The sequence below is a fragment of the Python bivittatus genome, unplaced genomic scaffold (assembly GCF_059951505.1).
Source record: "Python bivittatus isolate LINGU-HERP-01145 unplaced genomic scaffold, Pbiv_v1 ctg000040_np1212, whole genome shotgun sequence".
Taxonomy (NCBI): domain Eukaryota; kingdom Metazoa; phylum Chordata; class Lepidosauria; order Squamata; family Pythonidae; genus Python; species Python bivittatus.
The window spans coordinates 1,377,250-1,389,157 of record NW_028277032.1 but is presented as its reverse complement, the minus strand read 5'-3'; the positions used below and the strand labels follow the sequence as shown (position 1 = coordinate 1,389,157).

At 45.7% G+C, this 11,908-nt stretch overlaps 1 protein-coding gene across 2 annotated transcripts; it reads left to right on the top strand.

Moving 5' to 3' along the window:
• Positions 1–848: 848 nt before the first annotated feature.
• On the top strand, positions 849–10,686 carry PEF1 (penta-EF-hand domain containing 1). Of its 2 annotated transcripts, none has more exons than XM_007420290.4 (5): positions 849–926; positions 3,823–4,102; positions 5,374–5,529; positions 7,686–7,829; positions 9,504–10,686. In XM_007420290.4, exons 1-5 carry the CDS (start codon positions 900–902, stop codon positions 9,731–9,733), a joined length of 837 nt encoding a protein of 278 aa, XP_007420352.1. In that variant the 5' UTR covers positions 849–899; the 3' UTR covers positions 9,734–10,686. The 2 variants fall into 2 exon arrangements, with proteins under 2 accessions (XP_007420352.1, XP_007420351.1); XM_007420289.4 differs by having other exon boundaries at positions 5,371–5,529.
• Positions 10,687–11,908: the final 1,222 nt, after the last annotated feature.

The window sequence follows — 11,908 nt, the reverse complement described above, 5'->3', positions numbered from 1 at the left end:
TATTATTATTATTATTATTATTATTATTATTATTATTATTATTAATTTCCTCTCCGCCCAATACCCAACAGTCTCTGTCTGGATGCTTTACAGCAATGTTTTTCAACCCTGGCCGCTTGAAGAGAGGTGGACTTCAACTCCCAGAATTCCCCAGCCAGCATGGCTGGCTGGGGAATTCTGGGAGTTGAAGTCCACCTCTCTTCAAGCGGCCAGGGTTGAGAAACACAGGTTTCCAGCCCAAACACATTAACAATATTCCACTGTCCATTTCATTTCCATACTGCAAATTCATTTCATAAGTAAAACAAATTGGTAGGATAAATAGAAAATAAATGAAATAAACACAAGTCCAGACATCTTCAGGTTGCCAAGTTTGGGAAACACTGGTTGAGGGTTCCAACTATTAGATAAACCCAGACCGTGAATGATTAAGGATAGTAAAGATATTAATCTTTAAAGGATGCCACCCGTCACTTGGGACTGGAGCTTACCGGTCCTTTGGGACCAGCCTACCTTACAGGGCTGGTGTGAACATGGGGGGGAATAACACTAGATGACACACAAACACGCACAGGCCGCTGCTTTGCACTTAGATGCAAACCAGAACTGGAACACAACAAAGGAATGACGCCGTAAGTGGAATATTATGGACTGCCACAAAACCCCGCCCACGAACCTCCAACTCAGTAACTCGGAGAGGACGAAAGGCGACTTCTCCTTTTATAGGCTTCACGCTCACGAAGCCCCGCCCACCCGGGTGAGTGACAGATGATCCGCCCAAGTCTGCGCTCCACGCGGGGATCCTCTCGTCCAATTAACTAGGCCGGGGGTGGGGGGCGGAGCGAAGGAGGAGGGGCGTACCAACGCGACAAGGAGGAAGGGGGAGAGGCGAAGATTCCATGGCGGCTAGTTACCCGTATGGACAGGTGAGGCGGCGGGCGCGCGCGCGCGCGGTACGGGCGAAAAAAGGCGTCAAGCTCATCCCACCGCGGTGGCTGACGGGAGCCCCCGTTACTGAGGCGACGTTCAGTGGGCTCTCTCTTGGAGGGGCTGGAAGTTTCCTAGGCAACTGGAAACGGGGGCGGGGGAGTGCGGGCAGGATAGTCCAGACAAGAAGGCGAGTCAGGCTTCTCAGTGACGTCATGGCCAGGCCAATGGCGTAGTGATGTCATATGTGGGAGCTGAGGAAGGGATGGGGATGGAAGGGATGGAAGGAAACTCCCTAGAGGAGAGTTGGGCAGTGTTCACGCTGGCTGAGGAATTCTGGGAGTTGAAGTCCATCCATGCTGGCTGGGGAATTCTGGGAGTTGAAGTCCACCCATGGTAAGGTTGCTGAGGTTGCGAAACCCTGACTAAGCCTCTTGGGCGGACCAGGCATTAGTTAATGCTCAGGGTGTTGCGCAAGCGCAGAAAGTTGGTTATTTCAGCAAGCGAGTGAGACAGGTTGTGTGAGTGCCACCCTTGGCAGTTCTTCTGCAGGGTGACGGGCCTCCGTATGCCGCCTCTTCTCCCCATTCTGGATGGCTCACAATAAGCACAATGAAACAACTATGAAGCACTTATAAAACCAGACCCTTAAAATGGGTAAGCGTGAGGGGTTTAGCCGCCTGGAGGCTCTTCTGACCTGGAGGCACGTTGGCTGCAACCTGCCGCCGCAGAAGCACATTTACTCCTTTTTCCATTTTACACTTGTCGCGTTTTCTTATTTTTCATTTTCACGTTGTATTATTATATCGACGTTTTCAGCGGTGCTCGCCGCCCAGAGTTGCTTATGCAAGTTGGACAGGAGTATAAATTGAACTGAATTACATAAATAGATGCATAAAATATTCCGGGCGGTCTGACTCTCACATCAGGACCCTGGGGAAAGCAGTGGCTGCAGCTGCAAGGTAAGAGGAAGGTTGTGACCGGCAGAGCTGCTCTTGCAGAGATGCGAGAAGCGCGTTCGCGAAAATCCACCTCCCGCGCAGCTCTGCCTCCTTTCTGCCTCTGCTCAGCCAGTGTCGTCTGCTCCATCCCCATGTCAGAAACCTGGCCTTCACGGGCATGTGGCAACGAAATCAGATTTTTTTAAAACTCTGATCTACGTACAATGCTAAGGCGTATGTGACTAAAGCCCAGATTCATGCTCTGCACTAAGCCAGGATCACGTGGCTTAGTGCAATATGTGAATCCAGCCTTATTTGACCCCCTCTGGCATCCATGGTGGAGATTTTGTCTTCTGGCACTCTTGGGAAAGTCTTTCCTAATGACATTCCGCTCCGAGTACAACATGGATTCAGATTTCTTCCTTGAACACCTGGACGTGGTGGCCAAATTATTAACTGAGTCATCCACTCTGCCAGGCAATTGAGTTATCCCTGTGGGCCGGCAGTGCATGACTACAAATCACTCAGCCGGACGGCAAGCACCGTTTTCTGAGGTATCACCACAAAGGAGATGGGAGGCTTCGTTTTTTCATTGCACCAAGTGGGGAAAATCTACAGGGGCCAAAGCCACCGTGGATAGATTCTGGAGGGGGGTTCCCATCTTTCCCTCTGCCCCTTTTTCACTTCACCCCCGTACCCTGGGTTGTGGGGGTATAAATAAGGAAACTGATGGAGCAACTAGAGAAGCCCCATTTTTTCAGAGATACATTCAGACTTCATGTCTGTCTTGTAAGCAGGAAGGAATAGTCTTCCTTCCTCCTCCTCCTCCCCAATAGGAGAGAACAGTTAACCAAGCAGAGTTAGTTTAGCCTTGGGGTTGTTAAAGAGCTAAGATAAACCTCCTCCTCTAGGTTAGTTGTGGGGTTTAATTAACTGGTATTTTCACAACACATTAAACTCATGCTCTCAGACCTAGTTCAGCATGTTGTAGGAACAAAACCTCTAAGCCTTGTGGGACAGGAAAAGCTCTTTGTTATTTAGTGAAGCTTAAATTCATGGTTGCTGGGAGTCAAACTCAGTGTCAAGGAGATTTTATTTTAAATACACATTACCATAGAAAGAATACTGTATATCATCCTGCATTTGTCAACCTGGCAGCCAGGCTAAAGATTGAACTTGACATCTTCTGCATGTGAAATGTCTGTTTTACGGCTGCACTTGTATTTTCCTACCCAAAAGAATAGCTTCCCTTTTCTCCAATAGTAAGAAGAGTTGAAGAATTCATCAGCCCCCCACCCCCAAAATATGGTGCTTAAGCTCCACTTGCCCTGATAAATTGATGAGTTTATTTATTTATTTATTTATTTTTATTTATTTATTATTAAATTTATATGCTGCCCATCTCCCCCAGAGGGTGACTCTGGGCAGCTTACAATTAAAAACCAAGACAATAAAAACAATAAAAATATAAATACCTCCCAATTAAAACACAGATAACAAATCTATAAAAGCAATATACAAATCAAGAAGATGGGGGAAGCAGTATCTATCATCCCACGAGCCAGTTCCAGCAATACGAGCCCCCATCAGGCCCCCAGGCCATGTGGCGTAGCCATGTTTTTACATCTCTTCAGAAGGCCAGGAGAGTGGGGGCAGCCCGCACCTCAGTGGGCAAGCTGTTCCACGGGGGGGGGGGGGGGGCACCGCAGAAAAAGCCCTCTTCCTCGACCCTTTCCTAGAGTTGGCAGGGGGTCAAGTGAAATCACAGCAGTAGGATGCCATCGTGCAAATGATGCAAATCATGTAATGTGTGTCTTTTCCACAATGACTGCTTGTTTGTTTGTTTGTATCACCAATTTCTGTGCATGGACTCTCAGAAACAGGAGTGAGAAGCCCAGGCCCGTGCTGATTCATCGTCTGCTCTTTCACAGCTCCTCCCTTCCTTCCTTGACAGGGTTTCCCTGGGTCTGCAGGACAGGCTCCAGGAGCTCCCCACGGTGGGTACCCCGGAGGACAGTATGGAGGTGGACTGCCTGCTGGGGGGCCGTATAGGGGCCCAGCGCCTGGAGGCCCATATGGACCACCATCCAGTGGAGGAGCTTATGGATACCCTTCCTCTGGCCCTTCTGGTGGAATGTATGGAGGTGGCCCAGCCCCAGGAGGGCCATATGGGCAGCCTGCTAATCCCTATGGTGCCCCCCAACCTGGACCCTACGGGGCAGGCAGTTCTGGAGGTGAGTGGTAGGATGCTTGGTGAGAATGTGCCTTCAGTTTAACTGTCATGATGTGATGGAAGCCATGCATTGTTGCACCAGGGTCTCCTGGTTCATCTGGAATTGCTCTTCCAGCCATCTTTTTTTTTTCCCATTGGCTGCAGTATCAACTCTTTTTCTAGCTAGCGAAAATTTCAAATCAAGTTTGTCACCTAGGTTCCTAGGTCAACCTAGGAAGAGGTTGATCTTGACACTCAAGATCTGCATTTTTCCACTGCAGTGTTCTGTCACCCTTTTACAAAAACTGAGATCGCCAGACCTCACCAATCTGGAATTTCACACTGAAGTGAGAGATGTGTTTTGTCACTTGTTGGTTTGTCATTACTTTGGAGCATCTCTCATCAAGCCTCTGGTGTCGACCAAGAGTTACAAATCTGTAGGCAGCTAAGAAACTTCAGAAAACTGGAATTTCAATTCTCCCTCCACATATAAGCCACAAGCCTCCATGTGGGAGGTTGTGAGTCAAGTAGCATTTTTTTCTGGGCTTGCAACATTTTGCAAGCATTTTTGGAATAGTGCCTCTGTTTTACAGACATCCCATTTTGATCGCCTTTGAGATAAAACCGTCTCCCAAAGGAGTCAAGCTTGTCTGTGGCTCCAAGGCTCCCTCTACACATTAAGGAACAAGCCATCTGTCTTTGACATCTATCATTTTATGGGGCTCATTGTGCACCTGGAGCCCTTGGGCCTGTTTTGTCTTGCAGAATTGGAGAAACGGTCCTTAATTGAATTATTCATCTCCATTTAGACCAGTGGTTCAGAAAGACATTCCTATTGCATTATTTAAGGTTCCAAGGTGTGAACTGAAAAGCACCACAGTTGCCCTCCTGGCGGGTGGAAATAAAACTTTACCGCTGTGCAGATGCCTCCTAAATGGAACAACATTTGAATCCTGCTGAAGCAATGTGCCTTCCCCGTGTCTGCATTCAACATTACAAACTGTTGGAAGAGACCTCATTTATTTCCTTTCTGTTTTTACAAGATTTTGCATCCCATTGCCTGAGTGAACTTTCCTCCTCAGGACTCATGTTTTACATATCCACCCACACCCCTTTTGGGAAAAAATGCTGACTCAGGAAATGAGGACAAGGTTGATTCTGATTTCACCTGCTCCAGTTGGCAGAAGCCTGCTAGATGTTTACTGTCGATGTTGGTGGGTGCTTGGCATGCTCTGGTGGAAGGCACTGCCGTTCTCTTTATATGCTCTTTATATGTTGTTCTTTCCCAAGCAGGCCATGTTCCCCCTGGTGTGGACCCAGAAGCTTTCTCTTGGTTCCAGAGTGTAGATGCTGACCGCAGCGGATATATCTCGACCAAGGAGCTCAGGCAGGCCCTTGTCAACTCCAATTGGTCTGCTTTCAGCGAAGATACTTGCTTGATGATGATGAGTGAGTTCAGGCTAAAAGAATTTATACTCAGTGTGTGTGAAAAGCGTGCTGGGAACTGCAGTGCATCTGATTCTCCGTCAGAGTCTCTAAAGCTATTCTGTACTAGGATGTAGCTGTCAGAAAACAAAATGTGCCCGTGCTTGACATTTCAGAAAGATTCCACGCAATATTTTCTTAAAATGTGCTTGTATTTAGATATGAACAAAATAGAATCTGCTGCTTCCCTTATACTTGCATTTCCTTGAATCAACATGATATATCTTTATTTTGTATCCATGCTAGAGTATCCAGTCTTTTCAGACATCATTCTGGAGGAATCTAAGCTGCTGGTCAATTCCTACTTATTCGTCTCACTTAGAGTTGGAAGAGATCAATAAAGCCATCAAATTCTTTTCCCTTTGGTACAAGAATGCAAATTAGAGCATCTCCAACCAGCAGCAACCCAGCCTCTGTCTGGACAGATCCAAGAAAGGGGTTCATTGCCCTTGTAGGCCTTTGCTTCCATTGGCCAAATGTTCTCACTCAGGTTCTGCAAACTGGCTTAGATTTAGCTCAGTGGCATGCCTGATTCTTTTTGTTGAAGCAAAGAAGCAACAGGCTGTGTCTCAGTGCAGCATTTCATGCCGCCTCTTACCTTTGTCACTTGTGAAAGCTGGCAGGGTCTTCTGACCAGATTTAATTGCTGGAGGAGATTCTGTTTTTGGCAAGTGCTGCTGGAGAAAACTGCAAGGAGACCCCCGCCTTCTCCAGCAGAAGGGAGCTTCTGTGCAGGTTCTGCAGATTGGCAAGAAAAGATTGGCTGTTGCAAGTGCCAGAGGAGGTTGATGAGAGTCACTCTCTGGGGGAGATGGGCAGCATATTGATTAATTAATTAATTAAATGAGAGGCTGCAAAATAAAGCAGCATGGTTGTTCTCTTCATTTTTAGAGGCAAAGGCTCATGTTGCTTCATGAAGCCATTTCAAAGGAAGTTTCAAATTTTCATCAAAGCAAACCCCTTCTTTGAAGAGTTGCACAGCCCTAGCTTTTACCATTAGGGCATTTTTTCCCTAGCATTCAACCAGAAACTGCCTTCCTGTAATTTGTGACCATTATTCTGTGTCCTGTACACTGGGATGACTTCAGCCTTGCCCTTTGTCTGAATGATGTCCCTTCAGGTCTTTGAAGCTTGTTCTCTTATCCCTCTCCATTATCTTTTCCTAGAGCTAAAGTTTCCAGCTCCTTCAATATCTCCTCCTTTGGAAGATCTGAAAGCTGGAGATCCATGAAATAGTAAAGGAAACAAGTGTAATAGGCTGCTTAGCATGTAATAGAAAAGAGAGCAGCAGTATAGTGGAATGACCCAGGTGAATTGGGAGACTCCCTTGACCCTTTTCTCTTGGGGTTGCAATCCACTCTTCTCTCTGCCTCAGCAACATTAATTTGCAATATAGAAATAATGTGTGTTACCTGCACATAATATATGCAGCGGGTATCGAACGTTGCAAATTAGTCATAATTAAATGCTAAGGATAATCATGACTACATAATTATGCTTGAAGTTCATGGACTTTGATGCTTCCTTCCCTCAAAGGAGCTCCTCCTTGCAACAGCACATTTTTCTTTCGCCATATAAAGGAAGGAGGACTGGAGTTTTTCTCCACTGTTGTTCTATGGCTGGTAATTTGAAACAGAAATAGGAGCTACAAGTCTGCATGCATATATATCTTCCCCAGTATCTAAACCAGTAAATCAGGTTAAAAGACAAACATGGCTTCCAAAAGATACTCTACCATTGCCTGTGGCAAGTTGCAGGGAGAATCGTTTTCCCAATTTCAGCCAAGTCCCTCTGTTCTTGCTCTTGCTGTCAGACTGATATACAGATGGCATTTTAAGGAACAGGATAAACTTGGAGGCAGAAGATAGGTTTTAAGTGTGTTCAGAATGGTACACGGGGGCTTTTTTGCCTTTGACTTTTTTTCCCCTCCCACTTTTTCCTGGGTTAAATAGATGGGGCAAGATTTTGGAACCTTGTGAAAATCTTTAGACTTGATTGAACAGCAAAAGTGGTATGACACTCATCTCCCCTTCAGTTTTTGGCTGGGGGAAAATAATTACTACATAGGCAATGCCACATCACCATTTGGTGCCCCAACTCTTGCCTTTCTGTCTTCACAGACATGTTTGATAAAAGCAAGTCTGGTCGGATGGATCTCTATGGGTTTTCAGCCTTGTGGCGTTTTATACAACAGTGGCGGAGTCTGTTCCAGCAGTTCGATCGGGACCATTCAGGAAGCATTAACTGTAACGAACTGCACCAAGGTGAGACATTGGGGTTGGAGGTGGCTACATTCTCCATTGATTTTGGCTTTAACATGCAGAAATGACATTCCCCACGGGTTGGATTTCTGAGAGCTGTGCTGGCAATCTGAGGGCAGATTCTATGTCTTCCATGGTTCCTCAGCCAGAATTCTGCTCCAAGGCTGGATCTACCTCTGGCTCACCCCAGATGCTCCATAGTTGTTATGGGCCTGGCTCAATCCCACAATGCTTTGCACTGAACAAGATCCCAGGGTTCAATTCGTGGCATTTAAAAACCTACTGAGTCTCTGGCAATCAGAATAATACTGAGCTGTTGGACCGGTAATTTAATGATAAGACAGCTTCTTCTGCCAGTCTGATTCAATTGATCAGAAAGCCATGCCCCTAAGGTAGATGTAGGACTCCTTGGAGTAATGGCTGAGCTTGGAGGCAGAGAAAGAACTGGGTCAGCAAGAGTGGCAGCTATGGGTCCAGCCAGAGGAGAAGATGGAAAAAGAAGGAAGAATTGTGAGAAAACTCAGTTTTACAGAATCCTGTTACATAGTTCTTCCATGTTGGAATGCTTGGCTACAGGTTATGCAGAGATACCAGTCATGTCACTCTGTCACCAAGCATTTGAGTCATCAGCTTGATGGATTTCTACCCAGGGATTAAGTGTGGGTTATGTGAGAGTTAGTGTAAGTCTTCCCAGGTAGACCAGACAGGAAACACGATCAGATGAGCTAATTCTACTTTATTGTAAGGCTACATTAAGAGAATCTTGCAAGTCTGAAAGTACAAATCTTCCGCCATCTCCTTTACAGCCTGAGAAGCTAGGGAGGGTCCCTTCTGAGCCTCTTGCTCCGCCCACTATCTGGCTGTGGGCTATACAGTCTCTTATCTGACTGTTCCCTAGGCAGCATCTCTTTGCCCTGTCTCCCAAGGTCTTTCCCCATTACAGTTAGTTCTCACACTGTCAGAGTAATACTATCTGATATCCAATCTATCTATTGCCAAGACAAGAGAAGTATTACTTGTTTATTTAACAAATTTGTATAGTCTCCCATCTACCTAAGACTACCCAGAAATAAAACATAATAAACTATACAAATCCAATTCAAAAGAATCTGGCTTGAGGCCTCTAAAAATTACATTATCAACATATCAAATAAAATCATGCCAGAGCTTGATCAACATCCTAGCCTCAATGTCTGGGAGAAGACCCAAGTCTTTCTAGCCTTCTGAATGGCTAATAGGGTTTGGGTGGTCAATATCTCGAGGGGGGTGCCATGACAGTCAAGGTATCCCTCCTGGGGCCACCAGAGACACTGCTTCATTGATAGGACCTGGGGTATGCCCACTTTGCCAGATCTAGTGAGACAGGCAGAAACCATTGGGCACAGGCAGTCCCACAATGAGGCTTCTGCCCTCTCCCAAAAGAGAGGGCGATCTAGGCCACGGCATAGTTCAGGCAGAAGAAAGAAAGATCTACAAAAATATGAACTTTGATTTCACCGTAAATAGGACTCGCTTTTGATTCATAGCAGTCACTAGAATTCTTTCTTAATGGCTTCTTAGCTTTTCTGCAATGAATTACTGATCGGGGAAAAAAATTAACTCTTGGGTGCCTGTTTAATTGGTTTCAGCCCAACCTTGCCACATTTCTCCATCACATTTCTGTTGCCTTCCTTCTAGCTCTTTGCCAAATGGGATACAATTTGAGCCCCCAGTTTTCCCAGCTGCTGCTGTCCCGTTATTCACAGAAGGCTTCCAATCCTGGCATCCAGTTGGACCGCTTCATCCAGATCTGCACTCTCCTCCAGAGCATGACCGAAGCCTTCCGGGAGAAGGATACTGGCATGACGGGCAGTGCACGGATCAGCTATGAAGACTTCCTGATGATGTCAGCTTCTCGCATGTTGTGAAACCTTTCCTTTTGAGAAACAAGGATAGCGATGGACCCTGCAGAGGACTGTTGGCATTTCTAGCAAGATAGGGAAGGAAGGGCCACCTTGTGCACAAGGGTTGGTGATGAAGGATATTGAAACCACCATCCTTTATCTTTATTTCTGTAATGCTGATGCCTCAGTTCTACAAATGGATTCTTTGAAATTGTTCTACAGATGATATATTTGATTGTTGTGGATTGTTGTTGCTCCATATAACTCCTAGGGGAAGAAATTACCCATGCTATCAAACTTCCCCCATGAGGTGTCTTCCAGATACATTGGAATTTAATTCTCAGAATCCCTCAGCCACGTCAGCTGGGGATTCTGTTTGAGTTGAAGTCCAAAACATCTGGAGGCACCATACCAGGGAAAAGCATAACTATGGCACCTGATACCCTCTTCCCTAAATTCTCCTCCTTCGGCCCCAGGTATAAAGTCATAAAAACCTTCAGTTTAGAATTAGCTCCCAGCTTCAGAGCAAGTAGCCAGGCATATTGAATTATGTCTCTTCCTTCTGAATTTGCCACCTGCGTTTCGCTGTGCATTAACACAGGCCTGCCTTAAGCAGACCTGAATTCCAAAGCAGAAAGTGCCCCATAAGGACTAAGAGTGGGACGGGCAATGCTTTTCTCTTTACAGCGGCCCAGATTCTGCTCCTTGGTGCCCATTCCAGCTCCCAGTTTGCCATCAGACCCCCCGCCAAAGTTTCTTTTTCGAGGGGGGCGTTCCTGGTAATCTTCATCTCGAGCCATTCCTGTTCACTTCAAAACTGCAGGTGCTCTTGCCAGTCATTAATTTAGATGCTTGTCTTCTTTCTTGCCAACATTTTGCTTGTCATTTTCATAGTGGCCGAAATCATGGTTAATGATGTGCCAGTCAGAGATTTATACTTGAATACATCGTACAATAAAGAATTTCAAGCACTGTAATCTCTCTCTCTTTTTTTTCCCCCTTCTTCTTCTCTTTAATGTAATAAATCTCTACAGATGCATAGGGACAAAATGGCACAGCCTAATTTAAAACTCTCCCGAGTTTCTTTGAAAAAAGCTGAGATACAAATGTGATAAATAAAATATCATTGGAAGCTTGAGATCTAATCGAAGAAGCGGCCTTTGGCGGGAAGTCTCTAAAGACTCACTGGGTCAACAAATGTGAATAGAAGCCTGTATGGAGAACCACATCTATCTTTCTTTTTAGAAACATACCGTCAACTTAGGTTTCTGGGGCTTGTAACTGAAAGAGAGAAATTTTTAAGCATTCTGAGACGCGGTTGGTAGCAGATCGCAGACCAGGTTTTGAGTCAAGTGGCGGCATATTTGTGTCCTTTCCATGCCTTCATTCTCATAACCAGCTTGCTCTACGTTTATTGATGTACTTACGGCACTTTTATACCACCAACTTGACACAGACTGATCACATCTTGCTTTACAAAGCTACATAAAACCCATAAAAATGTTATAAAACTAACCTACTCCAACCTGCAACAGATGAACACCTTCCTTACTTCCTGTCTGTTAAAAGCTCTGCGGAACAGCTCAGCCTAAACTGCCCTCTGAAAGGCTGTCAGAGGACACTGTTGAACCTGCAGAGCTAAGCTGCTTTCTAACATTGGGGCATACCTGGAGAAACATCATGCTATCATCCCCCCTCCCCTGCTTTAACATTCTCAGCATTCTTTTCAAGATATATAAACTGGGTGGGCTGGGTCTACCTGAAGAAGGTGGTCCTGAAGATGTCAAGCCACAAAGAGCTTGACTGGTTAAAAGCAATACTTTAAACTGTACTTGGGCACCTATTGGAAGGAAGTGTGGCACTCACAACACCAGTGTTATATGGCCCTGGCCATTTACAATCACCAGCAGGCCAGCTGCTGCATTCTGCATCAATGGCAGTTTCTGGGTAGTCTTCAAAGGCAGCCCCATGTAAAGCACATTGCAGTAGTCTATTTGAGAGGTGGCAGGCCATGGATAAAAGTGTTGCCAGGACATTGAAGGAACAGCAACAACTGATACACTTGCTTCAGCTAGACAAAGCCCCCAAAATACAACTTCCACCTCCCTATCTAGACTCTCAAATCACAGCCCTGATCTTTTAGAGGAAGTAACTCCTTATCCAGAATTATCACTGGGGCAGGAAATTTTCCAGAATCTC

Coding starts and splice junctions, on each gene's coding strand:
- PEF1 (XM_007420289.4), top strand. CDS start 900: ATGGCGGCTAGTTACCCGTATGGACAG. Junction 4,103..5,370: donor CGGGGCAGGCAGTTCTGGAG/GTGAGTGGTAGG, acceptor TTCTTTCCCAAG/CAGGCCATGTTCCCCCTGGT. Junction 5,530..7,685: donor TACTTGCTTGATGATGATGA/GTGAGTTCAGGC, acceptor CTGTCTTCACAG/ACATGTTTGATAAAAGCAAG.